General features: G+C 37.6%; 1 protein-coding gene across 2 annotated transcripts in view; it reads right to left on the reverse strand.

Annotated features, from left to right (window-relative positions):
- PAPOLG (poly(A) polymerase gamma) overlaps positions 1 to 18,522 on the reverse strand; it is a 38,975-nt gene extending 20,453 nt beyond the window's left edge. Inside the window, exons 1-8 of one of the 2 annotated variants that reach the window (XM_003125108.5) lie at positions 18,195 to 18,522; positions 16,063 to 16,224; positions 14,539 to 14,605; positions 9,817 to 9,898; positions 8,904 to 9,013; positions 7,522 to 7,575; positions 5,617 to 5,728; positions 1,964 to 2,053 (exon numbers count right to left, since the gene is read on the reverse strand). In XM_003125108.5, the coding sequence (XP_003125156.1) occupies positions 1,964 to 2,053; positions 5,617 to 5,728; positions 7,522 to 7,575; positions 8,904 to 9,013; positions 9,817 to 9,898; positions 14,539 to 14,605; positions 16,063 to 16,224; positions 18,195 to 18,211 (694 nt within the window). In that variant the 5' untranslated portion in view covers positions 18,212 to 18,522. The remainder of the gene's footprint in view (positions 1 to 1,963; positions 2,054 to 5,616; positions 5,729 to 7,521; positions 7,576 to 8,903; positions 9,014 to 9,816; positions 9,899 to 14,538; positions 14,606 to 16,062; positions 16,225 to 18,194) is intronic. The other variant, XM_013996138.2, reaches the window with a different exon arrangement.

Here is a 22,064-nt window from a genome sequence, read left to right on the forward strand (position 1 = left end):
TGGAGCTATAGCTGCCAGCCTATGCCACAGCCAAGCAATGTAGGATCCAAGCTGTTGTCTGCGACCTACACCACAGCTCATGGCAATGCCAGATCCTTAACCCACTGAGCAAGGCCAGGGATTGAACCCGCATCCTCATGGATCCTACTCGGGATCCATGGGCCGCAAAGGGAACTCCAGCCATTTCTTATATGACTGTTTCTTAGAACAATCCATAAAAAAGCATTACCATATTTCATCAAAACTAAGATGCCCTCAGTTATTACACAAATTATTTTGTGTCCCACAAAGCAAGAGAAAAAAATACAAAATATCATTTCAGATATGTTAAATACGAAAAACATGCATCTAAGAATTGATAAGACATGGTATTTAATTTAATCTGTAAGGAAAACCAAATTGTTCATGACATCCCTTTACTGCAAATTACTTTATCCTGATTATACAATGGAGCGCAAGGACAAATTCTACTTGCTTAAGGTCTTATTATTATTTTTTCAGTCTTTTTTTTTTTTTAGGGCCACAGCTGTGGCATATGGAAATCCCCAGGCTAGGGGTTGAATTGGAGCTATACCACAGCTCAGGGCAACACAGGATCCTTAACCCACCAATCAAGGTCAAGGGTCGAACCCTCATCCTCATGGATATTAGTTGGATTCTTTACTGCTGAGCCACAATGGGAACTCCCACTTAAGGTCTTCTTGGATGTGACCTGTCCTATATGGTAGCCACAAGTCACATGTGGCTATATATTTTTTTGCTAACAGCTTTATTGAGCTAACATTCACATACCATAAAATTCAGCTATTTAAAATATAAAATTCAATGAGTTTTAGTCTATTCAGTGTTGTACAATCATTACTGAAATCAACTCTGAGCATTTTCATCACCCCAAAAAGAAAACTTAAACCATCACATAATTACAATCTTCCACCAGTCCTTCTTGACCTAGGCAATCACTAATCTACTTTCTATCTCTACAGATTTGCCTATTCTGAACATTTCAAATAAATGGAATTATACAATATGCAGACTGGCTTCTTTTACTTCACACAATAGTTCCAACACTCACATATGCTATCAACACATATTGATACTTCATTCCTTTCACTTCCAAATAATATTCCATGTTATGAATACGCCATATTTTGTGGCTGTTTCTACTCTTTGACCATTATTAATAATGCTATAAACAACTGTGTACAAGTTTTTGGGAGGACCTATGTTTTCACTTCTTAGATATTATTTAATTATAAATTTAAAGTAATTAAAATTAAAAAATTCCGCTCCTCAGGTACACATTTTAAGTGCTCAATAGCCACATGGTTGCTGTGTTGGACAGCACAGATATGAAATACTTCCATCACTACAGAAAGTTTTATTGGAAAGCACTCTTTTAGACTATGTAAAACCTAGTACCAAAAGTGCAACACTTCAATGTGTTACAAATAATACAAAATGTGCTGTGCCAGCTCAGGACTGGGTCTTTTATGAACCACATCCTATAAACTAGTACAGTTCAAGGCTTTATTAGAAGAGTGTTATAAGATGAAAAACAAAAAGGTTAAAACCATCACTTTAGGTTCTTCATTCAGTAAATTTCTTGAACATTCAGACTCTTTGCTGGTGATGGGGAGACAAAGGTAAGACAATCCTGCTATAGAGATCTCGAAGAGGAGCAAGGGTTTTACTCTTCAAGTTCTAACTCATTCTGACTCTCTGGCTAAAACCTAAGATGCTCAGCCAGGGGCTTTTAGTTTTCATCCATGAGAAAAGAAGGGAGAGTCACACAGCAGAGCACCATAAGCACTGCCCCTGAAAAAGAAACAGCTTCTCTAAAACTTAATGGACCTCGATCCCCCACAGTATCAACAGGTCCAGGAGTTTCCATAAGTGCTCTCTTAGCAACCGAAGATTATAGTTTTATAATGCAAATGCAAAATGAAAGACTTGGGATACTTACGTTTTGCCCACAGTTTGACTGCTCTTAGGGTGAGTCTGAAAGTTTCTTTATTTGGCACTAAATGCAAAATTTCATCAGTAACTCTACACCCTGAAAAACAAAGCATTCATATTCATCATGCAAAAAAATCCTTCTAACATCAACTCTTAAATGCTAAAAAGACCAAAGACATTAAAATGTGAGGTTTAATTTCTCTATGTACTTTAAATTTAGCACTTGCATATGAGAAATTACTTTGCTTATAAAGAATAAACAGCACATGCATGGGTAATACAGCCAATATTAAAATAAGAGATGAGTCTGAATATCTTTTTAGCTTTTTTCCACTTTTAGCTTTACTGTTAAATCAAATGCTTCCAAGTTATAAAACTGTTATTGCTTTAGTGCCAACCTTATCCACAAACACTGTGATTTACCGTTGTACTCTGCAAGTATGGCAAAACACAATTAAGGTAAATAAAACACTATAAACCAGTGGTTCTCAAAGTGCTATCAGTGGACCTTGGGAATCTATTTAGTTAAAAATAGTTTAACTGAATCTATTAGTTAAAATTTCTATAAATCGATTACAGAAATCTACTTCTAAAACAATAGTAATTCTATAATAATAGTAATGCAAAAAAAAAAAAAAAAGTAATGCTTTGCCTGTTTCGCTGTGTTAACCTTGGCACTCATGATGCCAAACCAGTAGTGGGTAAAACCGTGGTAGCTTAGCAGTGAATCAAAGCCTGGCAACAAACTGTATTAGTAAGCAATATTATCTTTACCACAAGTTTGCAGTTAGAAAACAGCAAAGGAACATTTGTGATGTTTCAATGTGTTCAAGGTAAGCTCAACTATCTGCTTTTTCCAAGGTACACCAGTTTTACTTGAAAGAAGGATTGACAGGCAACTCTAATTATTCATACTTGGGTATTTAGCAGACATTTCCTAAAAAATGAACAAAGTGAGCCCCTCACTTCTAGGGAAAAAAAATGACCAAATTTGTTACCAATGATAAAATTTGAGCTTTCAAGTAAAAATCAGAATTTTGGACAACTAGCATCTGCTACTGTAAACTTGTTGGCTTCCCAAGACTTAAAGACTCTTCTTTTTTCTTTCATTTTATTTTTTATTATAGTTGATTTACAATGTTGTGCCAATTTCTGCTGTACAGAAAAGTGGCTCAGTCATACATATAAACACATTCTTTTGTAATAGCATTTTCTTCTTCTTTTTTTGCCTTTTTGCCTTTTCTAGGGCCACTCCCGAGGCATATGGAGGTTCCCAGGCTATGGGTCGAATCGGAGCTGTAGCCACCAGCCTATGCCAGAGCCACAGCAACGCGGGATCCGAGCCGAGTCCGCAACCTACACCACAGCTCACGGCAACGCCGGATCCTGAACCCACTGAGTAAGGCCAGGGATTGAACCCGCAACCTAATGGTTCCTAGTTGGATTCATTTCCGCTGTGCCACGACAGGAACTCCAGGACCTTGTTTATTAAGACTTTTCTTTTTAAAAATTTGGTTGGCTTGGACTTCCTGTCATGGTTCAGAGGAAACAAATCTGACTAGTAACCATGCAGATGATGCAGGTTCGATGCCTGGCCTCCCTCAGTGGGTTAAGGATCCACTATTGCTGTGAGCTGTGGTGTAGTTTGTAGCAACACAGCTACAATCTGGCTTTGCTGTGGCTGTGGTGTAGGCTGGCAGCTACAGCTCTAATTTGACCCCTAGCCTGGGAACTTCCATATGCCACAGATGTGGCCCTAAAAAGACCAAAAAATAAAAAAATTTAAAAAATAAAAATAAAAAACTGATTGGCTTATTTATTCATCTATCTATTCTTTCTTCATCTATCCATCCAACTATTTATTTTTGGCTGCACCTGTGGCAAATGGAAGTTCCTAGGCTAGGGACTGAACCTGAGACGCAGTTGTGACCTGTGCCACAGGTGTGGCAGTGCTGGATCCTTAATCTGCTGCACCACAAAGGTACTTCTTATCAAGACTTTTCTGATGAGATTGGTGGTGATATTAATGAATGTGATTTTAAAAAGTTATTTTATAATGAAATGTGTTAATATTGAAAAGATCTAAATAACTTTGTGAGTAAGTATTTTCCAAATGACTAAAGCATGATAGTATAAAGTCAGGCCTGGAGTTCCCACAATGGCACAGTGGAAACGATCCGACTAGGAACCAAGAGGTTGCGGGTTTGATCTCTGGCCTCGCTCAGTGGGTTAAGGATCTGGCGTTGCCGAGAGCTGTGGTATAGGTTGTAGACATGGCTCAGATCTGGCATTGCTGTGGCTATGGTGTAGTCCAGCAGCTACAGCTCCGAATAGACCCCCCTAGCCTGGGAACCTCCATATGCCATGGGTGCGGCCTTAAAAGGACAAAAGACAAAAAAAAAAAAAAAAAGACAGATCAACAGATTTTTAATGTAACAGAGTACAAAAAAGTTAAATATGATTTTAGATTTGATAACCTAGTTAATACTTTAAAAGATCACTTTTATTTAACCAAAAGGGAAAAAACTACAGATATATGCTACAAACATGGATAAACCTCAAAAATAATATGCTAAATGAAAGAAGCCAGGCTCAAAAGCCCACTATGATGCCATTTATATACAATGCCCAGAGAAAGCAAATCTATAGAGATAGAAAGTAGATTAGTGGTAGCCTGGGATTGGGGGTTGGAAAACGAAAGACTGCAAATGGGTATGAAGGATCTTTTGAGAATGATGAAAATGTTCTAAAACTGGACTGTGGCGCACAACTCTTTGAATCTACTAAGACTACTGAACTGTACACCTTAAAAGGATGGATTTTACATTGTAAATCAATCCCACTTCAATAAAACTTTAAAAAATGAGAAAAACAAAAATAATAAAAAGGATGGATCTTATATAATTATACCTCAGTAAAGTTGTTTTGAAAAGAAAAAAATGTCACTGGTCATGTTTTGGTGGAGTATCAATGAATATCCACAATTATCTGAAGGAGCTATTAAAATATGCCTCCCTTTTCCAATTACATATCTTTAAGAGGCCAGATTTTCTTCCTATGCTTCAAAACAAAATTTAACAAGAGATTGACTATAAAAGCAGATTAACAATCTAGCTGTGTTCTATTAAGTCAAATATTAGTTACAAAAATGCAAAAGCCATTCTTACATAAAAATGTATTTACAGTCACTTACATCTCTCTGCTGTGTTAAGTCAAATATTAGTTAAAAAAGTACAAAAAAGCCATAAAAATGTACTTACATTCTTATAGAAAAATGTATTTACATTCACTTATAATGGGCTTATTATTATTTTAAAATGAACTAATAAATGCTTAAATCCCTCAATTTATATTTCTATTATGATAAACATAGATAAATATAACATAAACAGATAATCCTGGAGCTTCTCAAAAAATGTCTAGCATGTAAAGGCGTTCTGAGACCACTAAGTTTGAGAAACACTACTATAAACATAAACATTTTAAATAAATTTGTGGTTTTTTGAGATGCTTAAATGTGATCAGATTATTTGTATAAAGAAAAGTATGCCATTTTTAACTGAGTCTAATCCTTAAAAAATATACTCATAGTTATGCAAAAAGATCTCTATTTGTTTTTGTTTTCAAGCAGATATCTGAGATTTCTTTTAAGAAGCTTACCATTTAGGCTGCGAATACACCTTATATCAAGGCTTCTCAGTCGAGAGTCATCTCTTAGATCTAAATTATCTGATATGGTTTGTATTGCCAGTCTTGCAAAAACTAGATCAATCTTTGGAAAGAAGAAAAAAAAGAGAAAAATATTACTGTTTCTCCTTCTAGTCCATTCTCCCCTCTTCCCACCTCAAAAATGTACATAAAGGTCTAATTATTAGTCTGGGAAGTTCTATAAAACTTCCAAGGCCTATGCAGGCAATGTCACACTGGAAAATCACTGCAAAGTTTGAGGAGAGTAATTTTTAAATTAAGGGAAAGCATTTTAATTTTAGCAAAACCCTTGTGTGTGAATTTCTAGATAAAGATGGCAGATCCAACACGTTTACATTCATTCCCTCTTGAAACCCCACTGAAACATCAGCAAAATTTAATTTTGTTTTTTTAATTTTGTTTTTAAAGGCATAACCTACTAAGTCAGAGAATAAAAGGAGACAGCAAAAATTATGAAGGCTGGAAAGCAAATGGGCAAATGGTAACAGACTCAGCAGATCTAAGTAAGGACAGGTTGTAAATAAATTCATAAGTAAAAAGGAACACTATGAGAATAAAAAGTATTCTGAGAAATTAAAAGTACGACAGCAGAAACAGAAAACAAGATAAAGTTTAGAAGATGATAAGAAAACCCCCAAAAGGAGAACAATGTATGAAAATGTGGTTATAAGTGAGAGGGAAGAGGTTAAAAAAAGAGAGGCAGTGATGGGGTTCCAACATACAAATGTTGGAAGTTCCAGAAAGCAGTGAGAAAACAAAGGTAGGAAACACAATAGAATTTAATACAATTTCCAAGAACTGAAGGATAGGAGTTTCCAAGTTGAAAGAACTACTGAGTGTCTTGGTGTATTTGGTTGAAAAGACACATATCACAACAAAGTATACTACCATGAATTTTACAACTATGAAGATTTGCCAGGGTGGGGGGGGACAGGGGGGAAATCACACAAGTGGCCAAAGACAAGGTCACATACAAAAGATGATGAATCAAACTGGCATCACACTCCTCAATAGAGTACAGAGGCTAGAAGGCAATGAAACAAGGCTTTCAAAATTCTGAGAAACATAATTTCTCATCTAGAACTCCATACTCACCCAAACTATCAATTTGGTGTGAGAACAGAATAAAGGTGTTTTTAAACATTCAAGATCTCAAGAGTATGTGCTCTTTTTCAAGAAGCTGGTAGATGAGCATCACTAAAATGAGAATAAACCAAGAAAGAAGAAAACTCTAGAGAAGCAGAAGGAAATCCCAGGATGAGTGAAGAAAACTATCAGAATGACAGCTGTCTACTAGTCATGGAGAATAATCAATGTGGATTAGAACAGATGAGAAGAATCAGTGAGACAGTATTTCAAGAGGATAATGACAGAATACCCGAGAAATCTAAGTCTATTTAATGGAGATTGAGACAACTAGGAGAGACTGAGTTTGAATTAAGTCATAAGCACAAAAATCAAACAAATAAAACACAAAACATTTAACTCCCAAGAAAACAAAAGCCACACAGCAAAGACTAGTAACCCAGCACATACCGTGCTCAATTCTGAACATTATTTGTGAGATCACAATAACATAAACCCTGAATACTGCTCCAACTGAAACTGTAATATGATTATTTTAGGATATCACGGGAATGAGAAGGATGTATATAAAAATGTTGGGGGTATGGATGGAGGCTAGTTCATTTTCCATGGTGAGGAAGGACTCACCATGACTAGAGTATTTGATTCCTTAAAATACACGCCTATGTAAGCCTAATTTTTAAAAAACACAAAAACGAACCAAAAAAATACAAAAAATCCATATGGGTTAAATACTTCAATTGAAAAGTCAGAAAAATATTTAAGACTTACTTCAATTCCATCAAATTCAAATTTTATAACAGGCACAAAGGCATCTTCTACAGCCTACAAAAGAAGAAAACACTTATAATAAATAGGGTGTAATCCTTTCTCTATACTTCCCAAATGTGAATAGTTTTTCCTCCCAATCTGTATTTTAACCCAATAGAAAACGTGAAAATTTCTTGGTTTCTCATTCTAGGAAAGTGAGTACTTCTATTTTGCGACTGTGTTATTTAAGATACACAAAATGTCCATGACAGTAGCTATCTAACTTATTATCGTCCTAAAAATATTCAGGTAGAACTGCTATCATCTGGGAACTTGCTATTTGTTAAGCTTAAACTGAAAGCTGATTATTTTCTTTCGTATTTTTTTCCTTTTTACAGCCACACCTCTGGCATATGCAAGTTCCCAGGCTGCGGGTCGAATTGGAGCTGCCGCTACCTGCCTATGCCACAGCCATGGCAACACCCGATTGAGGAGCATCTGTGACCTACACCTACACCACAGCTTGTGGCAAAGCTGGATTCTTAACCCAATGAAAGAGGTCAGGAATCAAACCTAAATCCTCACATAAATTATGGTTGGGTTCGTAACCTGCTGAGCCACAACAGCAACTCCTGAAAACTGATTATTTTCAGAGAGGCCTAGTGTTAGAAATTAAAATATCAGATCTCATGAGTAAGCAAAAACAAAACAAAACAAAAAAACCCCACAAAATAAAACAAACAAGAAAACCCCAATACAGTCTGGATTTAGTAATGTTTCTCCAAGCCTTCCTTAATTCCTCAACCTAACAAATTCTTAACCTCCTTCTCCATTTCTAGATACCCAAATAATTCATATCCTCTGAACTTCACCTTATACAAGCACATGAGATTGCATTAAAACTACCTGTTTGTTTAGTATACCCAATCCCTTCCTCCCATAAACTATATCTTACTCACTACTTATTTATGAGACCAAGGCTAGTATCTCATCAATCACTGATGCTGAAATTTTATTTGCTAAATGAATGGCTAGATATACACATATAAAGAATTACTAATTGAACTTTATACATAATAGCAGCCACCATTTGATAGGCATCGACCATTTACCAGATATTATAGTAAATGATGTATATCAACTATCTCATCAATCCTCCAAAAAACCTTATGAGAAAGTTATCACTACCTCTCCATTTGATAGCTAAAGAAATAGACTCAGAGACTGAAATCCTGAGTTAATATGTGGTAGATGCTAGATTCAACCCAGGTCTGCATAATTAAAAAGCTCATGTTTTTAATCATTATCTGTTATTTTAATAAGATACAGGAACTTAAGAACTATGCCAACCATAAGTCCTAGCTTTTACAGTTATTAATGAATTAGATACAGAGGATACTTACTCTTAAGTTTCTAATGCCATCTTGATGTTTCAATTTTTCAAAAAAAGACTGAAAAAAATCAGATCTCTCCACATGTCTCGGAGCTACACAAAGTGCATCTATGTCAGCCCCTGCAAATCCAAGTATTTCTTATCAAGAAGAGCTTATTAGGTATATACTATATTTTTTGTATACACAAACATATGTATAGAAGAAAGGATGTTGAGTATAGAAAAATGTTAATACTGAATAGCTCTGAGTAATGAGATAATAGGAATTTTTTCTTCTCTATTTTCTTTCTTTCTTTTTTTTTTTTTTTTTTTTTTTTGCTTTTTAGGGCCATATCCAGGGCATATGGAAGCTCTCCCAGGCAGGGGGTCAAACCAGAGCTACAGCTGCTGGCCTAGGCCACAGCCACCTCAGATCCAAGCCACATCTGCAACGTACACCACACCACAACTAATGGCAACGCCAGATCCTTAACCCACTGAGTAAGGCCAGGGATTGAACCCACGTCCTCATGGATACTAGTCGGGTTCATTAACCACTGAGCCATTTTTTCTTCTCTATTTTCTTTTCTTTCTTTTTTTGCCTTTTAGGGCTGCATCCATGGCATATGGAGCTTCCCAGGCTAGAGGCTGAACTGGAGCTGCAGCTGCCGGCCTACGCCATAGCCACTGGCCTATGCCACAGCCACGGCCACGCAGGATCTGAGATGTGTCTGCAACCTACACCACAGTATAGGTCACAGCAACGCTGGATCCTTAATTCACTGAGTGAGGCCAGGGATCAAACCTGTATCCTTGTGGATACTAGTTGGGTTCACTACCACTGACCCACAACAGTAACTCCTCTTCTGTATTTCCTAATTATGAACAGCAAATAAGTTTGTTACTGAAAGTTCTTCTCAGGTAAAACATAGAAAATAAGTTACCTTTGGTGTGTACTCCAAGCCTATAGGAGCCAAAAGTGAAAATTTTTCCACCAACAGTAGCCACAACAGAAGGTGGGAGATTCTAAAATAAAATAAACCAATTTAAAAAGGCATTTAACTGTTCAAATTATTTAGCATTAAAATTGCCTAAATGCTGTAACAAATGTTGGCGAGGATGTGGAGAAAAGGGAATCTTTGTCCACTATTGGTGGGCATGTATATATTGGTACAACTACTGTAGAAAACGGTGTGAAGATTGCTAAAAAAAACTAAAAGTATAACTATCATATGATCCAGCAATTCCACTTCCAGGGACATATCTGAGGAAAAAAACATGAATTTGAAGATATATGCACCTAATGTTCACAGCAGCATATTTACAATAGCCACGATATGGAAGCACCTAAGTGTCCATCAACAGATAAATGGATAAAGACGTGGTGTGTATACACACACACACCTTTTATTTTATATATATATAAAATAAAAAGAATGAAATTTTACCATTTGCAACAACATGGATGGACTTCAAGGGTAATAGGCTTAGCGAAATAAGATGGACAAAGACAAATACTGTATGGTATCACTTGTATGTGGAATCTAAAAAGTAAAACTGGTGAATATAGCAAAAAAGAAACAGAATCATAGAACAAACTAACGGGGAGATGGAAGAGGGGAGGGGTACAAAAGGGGTAGAGGATTACGAGATATAAACTACTATGTATAAATAAGCTACAAGGATATACTGTACAGCATAAGAAATATAGCCAATATTTTATAACTATAAGTAGAATATAACCTTTAAAAATTATGAACTACTAAAAAAAATTATGAACTACTATGTTATACACTTGAAACTTAATAGTCTTGTAAATAAACTATACCTCAATAAAAAAAAATTGCCTAAATGCTACTGATATATATTGCATTTGTCAACTCTGATGAGCAGAGATTTGTAAAAGTACTTCAGAACTTTTCTGATTGCAGCTTGAATGAAGGTATTCCCAAAGGAAAAACAAATTTGTGTCCAGTATACATGCATTCATCTCTATCTTAACAAAACATTTATCACTTGACCCTACCTGTCCCCTCCAACTGCCTGTCTTTGGCACCATCACTCTTAACAGTCACCAAGGAACTCTTAACTACCAAAATTTCTGTTTGTCTGTTTTGGAGTATAGTTGATTTACAGTGTCATATTAGTTTCAGATGTACAGCTCGGTATATTCAGATTCTTTCTCCTTATAGATTATTACAGAATATTGAGTATAGTTCCCTGTGCTATACAGTAGGTCCTCGTTGGTCAACTATTTTATATATAGTAGTGTGTTTATTTATTAAGTTAATGTATTTTCAGCTCTCTACAGTTATCATACCCTTGACTAATACCATCTCTCCTTCAGTTTTTGTGACAGATATGCTTATCTCAATTCTAGCTCTATAATATTTTTACAAGAAAGTGGGGTCATTCTTGACGTGATCTTATCTTTTTAATTTACCAGAATTACAAAGCTACTTCTAACCTCTCTCTAGAGCCAATTCTAACTGTACATCAGGTATTTTCACTCAGACTTTCTAATCCACATCAATATCCGTCCCTGAAACCTAGCAAAAAAATCCTTCCTGTGATAAACCAGTTATCCCTCCGTATATCTCTATTTCTGTTCTTCATTTTCCTTACTGCCCATATCTGTAAGTCATTATTTTCTCTGGCTTACCAATTCTTAGTTTATATCCCTCACATTGTCACTTCCTCCCACCCACCACCATTCTGGGCTATTAAATAGTTTCATAAGCTACCCCCTTGCCCTCAGTCTTTATTTTCTTATTCTATTTTGTACAAATTCACTCGCTGATATTCCGTTTTTTCCTCTTTTATTTTTTAAAATTATTATCACTCACTGATATTCTTAAATTACTCTATTGCCTAACTCTTCTGCTCCAAACTTGCCAGTGCATTCTTCTCTGACTACTGAGCCTTAGATCCTAAGGATTCTCATAGTATGTTCTTTTGGATCTTTCTTGCCTGTCTCCTGATCTTTCCTTCTGAAGCTCCAACTGCCAATATGTGACATAACGTGACATAACAGTATCCTCTCCATTGCATTTGCCATTTTCCCCGCCTCAAATGCTTGCCATCCTCTCTGGGTATCTCAATACCATCTATTTTTCAAAGTTCACTTCAAGTTCTACTCCCTCATGAAGCCTTCTTTGATCATCCAGCCCCCTTAAAACAAACTTTTTATCCTTCTTTGCTCCTCTACTGTTATCTCTAACCTCTCTTATGCTACATTTATTGACTTTTTTCTTCCCTATTGTTAGTCCCATAATATCTGCTAATTAATTTAAATAAATTAATTTGAATAAAAATATCTGCATAACAGGATATTCTGTTACTTCCTGTTTAACAAATATGAATGTTTCAAGAATACCACAAATAATTTTAAAACTAGAAAAGTTAGTAAAATTGTTGATGACTAACATGAATCAAAAGAATAGAGAAACTCCTTTTTGTTTACCTTCCTACTTTGAAAAGCATGATTCCTCCATGATTTATGAGAAAGTGATAAATCGAAACATAGAGTAAAATATTTTCACCACAAACTATAGCATTTAACTAAAATGATTTGGAGTTCTAGACTAAAGTTTAAATGTTCCATGGTATACCCTGGCGGTCAGTGGTTAATAATTTGGTGTTGTCAGTGCTGTGGTTCGGGTTCAAACCCTTGTCCCAGGAACTTCTGCATGCCCCAGGTATAAGCAAAAAAAAAAAAAGTTTAAATCTTCCAACTGCATGTAGAATATTAAAATGAATGATCTCTGATCTAACTCAAATCCTTCAGACATTTTTCAAACTAAAATACGCATAAATGAAAGGAAATTATAATGATATAGAAAATGGCCAGTCACTTTCTATGCAAAGGAAGGAAGTTGTTAAAACCAATTTAAAAATTATTTTATTTCCTTTGCTTAAAATAAAAAAAGCCAAACAGTGGTAAAGTCTCCAATTTTTAACAGTGGTTTTATGCCTAGAAATTAAATGGAAACCAATTTCTTGTTTCTGCAGATTAAAGCACTAATGTGAATAAAATAAGAAAAAAGCAATCTAAATAATTAAAATAAACAAAAAACCCCCCAAACTCCAAAAACCACACCTCCCAAAAAAACACCCCTTTAACACAGATTCTACTGGATTGTTCTTTTAGTTGCAAAAAAAACCCAACAAAGTAAATCAGGCGCATCTCTCAATAAAGTAATCTAGTCTCTTTTGTGAACAGTAAACCTTGACTTCTCTTGACGCATCCTAGAATAGGGATACAAGCAAAAACCTCACAAAGAAAGGTGGTGAGAAGTCTTAGAGCCTGTTACTCTGATTTTAGAATAATTCTAGCCAAGTTGTGTATCTGGTTTCCATACTCAAAGCAACTACCAGCTGATTATAGAAAGGGACAACAGGTTCCCCAACATTTATTTAATGCCTGAGCTCTGTCCTACAGTTGTACAGGTGAATAAGACAGGGCTTTTTCTTAAGGAGTTAAACATCTGGTAGCAAAGAAACAAGCACAAACTTTTTTTTTTTTAATTATGCATGACTAGCATCTCACCTGCTCAGAATTCAACCTAACTGAAAACCTCCACTATTGAAACCCTGCTATGAGCTCAGAAATGATCCAGACAGCCGCTTGGCAGCCTGAGTAAATCCTATAAAGACCATTTATTTAAACTCAATGACTACAGACTTAGCACTGTCCCTCATAACCTTATTTAGAGCCCAATGTTTAAAAGAACCAACTGTATACATGTATCATAGGTACAGAAGAACTAATAAAAGCTGTAAAAGAAAGAATTCTAACAGGTGTTTATCTAATTTCTAAACTGATGCATATTACTGGGAAGAAAACGATTTTCTTTTCTTTCAGCTGATTGCTGTTAAGGAAGAGATGTCAAACTATTAAAAAAAAATTTTAAACACCACAGTTTGAACCACTTACCGAAGGGGCAAATAGTATTACTCAGTTGACCATGTCCTAAAAGACATTTTATTACAGCTAACAAAATAATATTCATAGTGATGATTCCCAGACAAATGAAAATTAAATTATATTCAAAGTATAAGAAAAATGAAGTCGATTTTAGAAGAAAAATAGGTAAGCTACCACAGGAGGGAAAAGCTGAATAATTACAAATTAGGGCATGCAAACTCGTATGTCTCAGGGGCTACGCAGGTATGCAAGTGAGGAAAGTATACACGTAAGAAACACAAGACACTGATTGATAAATGATAGCTGCTGTGTCAAAGAGAGCAAGGAATGATGGGGACCATGAGGCCCTAAAGGGGAGGAGCCCAATTCCATTCAAGCCTCTTCCTGCCTTGCACAAAGACAAGGCCCAGTGCTGCCAGACCAGGTATTTCACAAGAAGTCTGCAATCTTGCTTTTTAAGTAAAATCTCAGGTATTTAAATTCTGGTCCACTACCAAGCAAGACATTTGTGAGTCAAGCAAGACATTTATGTGGACATGTAGTCAGACACTGGCTATTCGTGGAGTAAATCTTCACTTATTTAGGCCTCAACTATCTAGATCATTTCATTTCCAAGTATATTAAAGAATCATGTTTTAATGTATTCTGATTAGTCTCGACTCCTTCATCCTGTATCTTATTACCAGGACTAATGACCAAGACATAATGAAACTATGAATTCAATTTAGTTTAGCCTTACCTTACTCTCACTGACCTCAGAAATCCATTCTTTTACTAAATTGTTCAGTTTACCAAGAACAACCAGCCTATAATAAAAAATAACATGCTTTAGACTAAAACAAACAAAGAACACCAAAAACAAACAGTATTTTAAAAAGTAATTAAACATATAGGCAGTACCTTTGTGTTGGTGCTAGAGTAAAAGCATATTACACACGTGCTAATGCTATCACATCTGTTGATACATGGCACATCTCTTTGGCATTCTTAGGTTCCTAAGAGTTCCAAAGAGACGATAAACGTGATGATAGTATTTTGTTCTTTGAGCTATTTTCAAAATTCAAAAAGCCTAATAAAAAAAAATCAAAATTACCTTCAACAAGGCTGCAGAGGCCAACTGAACTGTCAACTTTCTTGGCCTTACTATGGAATAAAATCAATTCAGTGTGGTAATAATAGAGGTTAGCATTCTTTCATCGACAGTTGTGTTTGGATAATAAAAATGAGTACATTATATATTGACTAGTGTTTATAAAATTTACTTAATAAAAGCAATTTGATATTAAAACAAACTTGCAACTAACAGCATAACCAAATCCAGTTTACAAAAAAAAAAAAATGTTTAGGTATCTTAAAGATAATACATGAAAAACTGAATTCCTGATTTGTCCAAACTTGCTTCTCCCTCAGCCTTCCCCAGGTAATGGAATTTCACCCTTCTAGATGCTAAGACCAAAAATCTTGGCATCATCCTTGACCTGTTCCACTCCCCCCTTCACATTCCACAATCATTAAACAACCCTACCATTAAAATGTCCAGAATTCTACTACTTCTTATTACCTTCACTGCCAATCTCCCTAGTTCTGGCCACCACCATTTCTTCCTTGGGTTATTATAATAGCCTCCTAACTGGTTTCCCTGCTTCTGCTTTGACCTCTCTTCATACTATTCTCAACAATACAGCCAGAATGACTGTGTTAAACATGAGTCAATCATGCCAATCTTCTGTTCAAAACACTAACTGCTTCCCATCTCAGTAAAAGCTAAAACCTTTATAATGGCTTTCAAGGTCCTAAGTGACCTTTCCCTCCAAGTTCCTTCCTACCTCATTTTCTTTAAGCCCACATTTCTCTTCTTATTCACTCTGCTTCACTCACCCAGGCTACTTTGCTATGTATTTCTTAACTGTATCAGCTACACTCCCACTTCAAGCATTCTGCCTAGAATACTCTTTCCTCAAACTCATAGAGCTCTTTCCTCACCTTCAAAATTTTCTTCAAATGCCAAAGAAGCCTTCCCTGACAACCTCGACTCCCAGCTTCATTTTTCCCAGCAGCACTTGTTATGTGTAGCATTTATTTTATTTGGCTAATTGTTAGTCTCCTCTAACCTCCAACTAAAATATAAGTTCCAGAAGTGGCCACCTTTTTTTCTCTCATTTTGTCATTTTTGTATCCCTTTGTATTGGTACTTGATATATGTTTATAGAATTAACAATTAAATAATTTAATGTAAAATATTTCACATTTTTAAATGACATACCTGTGGTTCAACTCTTCCTCATCTTCAAACACTCCAAATGGTTTCATGGCATCAATTAATTTCTGTGTGTAAATATGATCAATTTCTTTAGGACATGCCAAGCTGATTGGAGAGGTGATCCCATAATGCTTTTGTTGACGCTGGCTGTCCAGCACGGTGTTTCTGTTGAAGAAAAATGAAACAGCAGAAAAAAATTAAAGCATCATAATATATATTGATACATCAAATTTCTCAATCCACTAATTTAACTACCTTAAAAGTTTACTTAACATAAACAGTTGTGCTTCCCCCCCCTTAGGAAAAAAGAGTATTTTGTGTTTATGTTGATGAAGGGCTATTCATACTGCCTCAAGCTCTCATGGTTAGGATGTCTTTCAAGCCAAAAGCAGCCTGTGTTGGCATCAGGACAACTGTGCCAATACCACTCAGCTCAAATGCAAAGAGCCTGAATGGGAGCTGGGCCAGGGCCACCTTCACTACACCCTGCAGACTTAAGCACCATCTACATTCAATCTCTGAAAAGCAGTCAGCCACTTGAAAGAAAACTCTAAGTAAAAACATTTGTTTTTCCCCCTCTCAGGAAAGAAACAAAAGCATCCCATTTAGTAGGTCCTTGTGAAATATTCTAGCTTTTAAAAAGAAATCACAACTATGTTTGTTCCTGAGAAGCCTACATTAACATCCTTTGCTTGAATCAGCCGCCACAGTCTATGACTCTAGTTAATTGTTTTCATTTAGATGGATACAACTATGAATCTTGGGTCCCACTTTCTTATCTCTATGCTGAGAAAGTTGATCATCAAGGGGCCTACTAGCACTAAAATTCCAATTCCATGGTTCTGAACATCCCTCACCTAGTCAGGAAAACAAAAGCAAGCAACAGAAGCCTACATTTCCCTCAACTCATCATTTTAACTTATAGGTAAACACCTTGGAGAAATTCTAGTTCAAGTGTACCAAAAGGCATGTACAAGAATGTTCACTACCACAGTTAACATTAAAAACTTAGAAATAAGACAATCACCAACAGGAAAAGGACTAAATTAGGGTGTTATCCCTACAATGGAATACAATACAGTAGTTAATATGAATTAATTAGAGCTGAAAACATTATCATGGACAAATCTCAAAGATACTATGTTTCACTATGGAAACTGCAGAATGACAAGTGTGATACTAGTTATATGAAGCTTAAAAACAAGTAAAACAATGCCAATTTGGAACATACATGTATAGCAATAGCAAAAAAAAAAAAAAATGCAGCAATGAGCATAAAATTCAGAACTGTGGGGAACTCTGGGGGAGGGGGTGAATGGGACCAAAGGAGGAGGGGGTAGGAGAATCCTTCAGATATACTCATTATGCTTGGTTTCTTTTAAATAAAGATGTGTATAAACACACACACACACACACACACACACACACACAGCACGTTATGTTTGGGGAGAGATGGATGGTGGCTACACAAATGCTGCTTATGCTATTCCTTGCATTTTTCTGTATGTTCAAATTATTTCCTAATAAACCAAAATGTCAAAAGCTTAAAATCCTGCCAGGAGGACACCGTTTCTGACTTACCCAAGTATGAGCAGGAGGAAGAGACCCGCAGATGCACGGTGGATAGGTGGGGAGGCCAGGGGAGGGTGAAAACAGCACAACCTTTATTAAAGAGAAACCCATGGGCTGGGGTAGGTCATTCACTCTTGAAGACCTGGAGACCGCAGGTCATGAAGACGGAGGAGGAGGAGGTAGGGGGATGGTATTTGCGCCAATGCAGACTGGAGCAGAAACCGGCTCAGACAGTGCTGGGGGCAGGACTGTGACCGACAATTTCTCCCTACGGACACACGAGCCTCTCTCCCGCCGCAACCTCATTTGGGGGCGTCCTCAGAGGTGGGGCAGCCAGGCGCAGATGGGGGTCTCCTGGAGTCCCCGAGTCTGTGCAAGGGTGCCAGGTGAGCGCCCAGTGTGTAGGGAGGTGCCCTTGTCGACCGGCCGGGTGCAGGGAAGGAGACCACCCTGCAGTGCTCCGGCCAGAACGCGGGGGCAGGAAACGAAAGCGGGATCCCGGGCCGACCATCCCTGCCCACTCCGTTCTGCCTCTCCCCCAACCGCCGCCCCCCAACACTTACGCAGACATCTCTTTCATCGCTTCCTGCGTCCCCCTCACCGGCGAGTGCCTTTCGCTCTGGAGTCCTGTTCTTGCTCTTCCCTTCTCCTCCTGTCCACTTTCCTCCGCTCGTTTGCAGCTCGCTTCCTCGCTCTCTTACTCTCTCACTTACTACGGCCGAGGCATCCAACCGAGTAGTGAAAACACCACAAAACCGGCTCTATTTATGACAATACAGCGCGGCCGACGCCAATATGGCGCCGCTTCCCAGCCTGCCTCTCGCCCGCCGTGGCCCCGCCCCTTGAGACCTGGACCCGCCCCCTCCCCACCCCGCCCCCTCCCCCTGGGTCCCGGAGGCTCCGGGTGCCCCGCCCATAGGAGGGGAACCGGCTCGGGCTGCAAACATAGGTCTCAAGGAGTGTTTGGTTCCTTCCTTTGTTCAGTGGGACTGTCAATCCAGGCTAACTGCTAGGAAGGTAATTTGGGACGTGTTTTCCTGTTTCTCTTATGAGAGCCTATATCATATATTTTAAAAAAGATCACAACCTTGCATAGAAAATACTATTTTAACTCTTTCATTATGCCACACCTTTAATTTAATAGGTCATAGTCATAGTCTAATCAATTCAGCCCTTGAGGAGATTATGTCCTGAGAAGGTCACACCCAGGAACGTGTGACTTTGCAATAACCCCAGAGAAGAGCAAGCTTGTCAATTGGAGGCTAACTGTTCCCTTCACCTCTAAGTACCTCCCCCTGATTAATGACGTTCTAGTAAAGTGGAAGAGGTTGATAGGAATGCTCGCAGTTTGTGATAGGATAAATAGAACACAATGAAAATCTCACACTTTTGAATATTGGAAATCGTGTTTCATGTGAGGATGAAAATGGTAAAGTGATGACAAATTTTAAAATGTCAAAGGGTAGAAATAATTTAAAACAGTAAGTCATTATAAGGAAAAGAATGTGAAGAAGCTTTTTCTTGGAATGTGACTCAGAGTCATAGTAGATAGAGAGTACATATAGAATCATTCATTCAAAAATATTTATTGAAAACCTAATTTGTGTCAAGCACTGTGGTAGGCTTCAGTGATTTAGTTGTGCACAAAACCAGAGGTATTCTCTTTTTTGGTAGGCCTGAGGCATGCAGAAGTTCCCATGCTAGGGATGAACCCATGCCATAGCTGTAACCAGAGCCACAGGGGTGACAATGCCAGATCCTTAACCTGCTGAGTCAAAAGGTAACTCCCAGATGTATTGTTTAGTGAGGAGACAATTGAATATAAGTGATATTCTTCTGTTGTAGAAACAAATCACCTACTATGTGTCAGGCACTAGAGATACTTAATTCCTGCTCTCAAAAGTTCAGTCTAGTGAAGGAGAATAAGCACATAGAGAGATCACTAAAATACAGTACAGTCTGTGATGGGATGCGGTTAGGAGATTTTGGGAGGCCCAAAGAGGGCCAATTAAACCTGGGGACAGGGGATGCTCAATAGTGGCTTTCTGGAATAGGGCATGTGCTTAAATTAGCAAGATTTGGGAATAGGGATTGGGTACAGGTGGTAGGGAGATGGCAAAACCTATCCCAGGCAGGATATAGTAATTGCTATCAAGGGCTTCAATGCCAGGGAGACCCAAATTCGAATTCTAGTTTTGGTACTTTCTAGTTTTGTGACCTTAGGGAAATTAACCTTAAAAAGCCCTTTCCTGTCTTTAAAATGAAGTTAATAGGATTGTAAAAGAATTAGAAGGGTATGTAGAGCCAAAATGAAAATTCAGACAGGCAAGAAATATCACTTTATTTTCTAAAACTTAATTTTTGACCTCAAGCTCCTCATTCTGAGCTGGCAGACACAGACCGTCTTGGTCATCCAGGGTCTCTCCCTTCCCACTTCTTGAGATCAAGGAATCAGGGGGAGTTAGGACAAATTGTACACAGCTGGGCCCTGGTAAATGCACCTTCTGCTGCATCCTGGTCTTGTTTAGAGCTCCTTATCAGGGCTTGTGGTCTTGCCCAGAAGCACCAAAGAGCTCATTCTTGCCACCTCTCCCCATCTCCCCAACAGCTTAGGGAGTCTTGCCAGACTAGGAGACTGAAAGTCTCCTTTCCTTGAGGTTTCCTTTTTTTTTTTTTTTCCTTTTGTCCCTTTAGGGCTGCACCTATGGCATATGGAGTTTCCCAGGCTAGGGGTCTAATCAGAGCTGTAGCTGCTAGCATACGCCAGAGCCACAGCAATGCCAGGTCTGAGCTGCGTCTGTGACCTACACCACAGCTCATGGCAAAGCTGGATCCCCAACCTACTGAGCGAGGCCAGGGATCAAACCCGCAACCTCATGGTTCCCAGTCAGATTTGTTTCTGTTGCGCCACAATGGGAACTCCCCTCCTTGAGGTTTCTAACCAAGATCTTTGTTGCTAGCTGCACAGGGTTCTCTCAGGGCTCAGCCTTGTTTCAAACATAAACACCAGAAAGATTTGCAGGCTGATTCTGTGATCTGCACAACGTAGAGCCCTTTGCTCAGTACCAGGCACATAGGACTCAATAAATTTAACTCTTCTTTATGTAGATGACCGTAATTCTTATCTCTTAATTTTCTCTTTATTTATGTATTTAATTTTGAAATATTTATTTTCCTTCTTTCTTTTCTTTTCTTTTCTTTTCACCACATAGTTTTTGCTCTTACTTGCTGCAAATTTGGATGAAAGGTGAACTCTGCTTTTGATTCTACTAGTTTAATGAAATCCTCAAGTGTTGCAAAGACAGCTTTAATCCTGTATTTACATAATTATCAAAGTCAATATCAGAACAATACTTTTTCATTCTCTTTTATGTTATTCGTAGTTTGCCTCAGTTTTAGTTGTTTTTCTTCTCATTTTCGTGTCTTTGTTAATCTACCTGAGATTAAATACCAGCCCCTAACCCCCATTTCAATAGGGACACTTTATTTCAATGAAGAATATATTTTCCTTTGGAGGGAGGGGGGTCTATACTGTAGTTATATTATTATTACTATTTTTTGGCCTCACCCTGCAGCTTGTGGAATTCCCAGGCCAGGGATAAACCTAGGGCCACAGCAGTGACCCAAGACACTACAGTGACAATGCTGAGTTCTTAACCCATTGTGCCACAAGAGAACTCCTGTAGCTGTATTTTTTAAGCTAAAAATTTCCAATTACAAATGTAACCCATATTTGTTAAAAAATTTTTTAAAAAGAGTGGAAATCTGTCCCTTCTATTCCTAACTCTAGTTTTATTCCCAGGGAACCATTATTAACAGCTGGGTATCTATCCTTCCAGAATGTTTTCAATACACCCCAAACTGCATATAAACATGTATTAGAGGTTTTGTTTTTATTGTTTTTTAACTTTGAAAAAAAAGGGAGATTATACTGAATGTGTCTGCTCCTTGATTTTTTTTCCCAACCTAAACAATTATAAACACAGGGTAAATAGATTTAAAAAACAAAACAAAACATGAGCATCTTTCTATGTCAGTAAATGTTATGGACTGAGTTGTATCCTCAAAATTTCATTATGTTGAAGTTCTAGTTTCCAGCACCTAAGAATATGACCAGATTTGGATAGGGTTTTAAAGAGATAATTAAGTTTAAAAAAATCCATGACAGTGGCTCCTACTCCAGTGTGCCTGGTATCCTTGAAAGAAGAGGGAATGTGGATACAGATGGTGCAGAGGGATGATCATGGTACAGGAGAAGACGGCCATTTACAAGCCAAGGAGAGGGCCCTTAGAGGAAACCAACCCTGCTGACACCTTGTTTCAGATTTCTAGACTCCAGAACTGTGAGAAAATAGGTCTCTGTTGTTTAAGCCTCCCATCCAATCTGTGTTACTTTCTTATGGCAGCTTCAGCAAACCAATACAGTAAATATG

Source organism: Sus scrofa, chromosome 3 (assembly GCF_000003025.6).
Source record: "Sus scrofa isolate TJ Tabasco breed Duroc chromosome 3, Sscrofa11.1, whole genome shotgun sequence".
NCBI lineage: Eukaryota > Metazoa > Chordata > Mammalia > Artiodactyla > Suidae > Sus > Sus scrofa.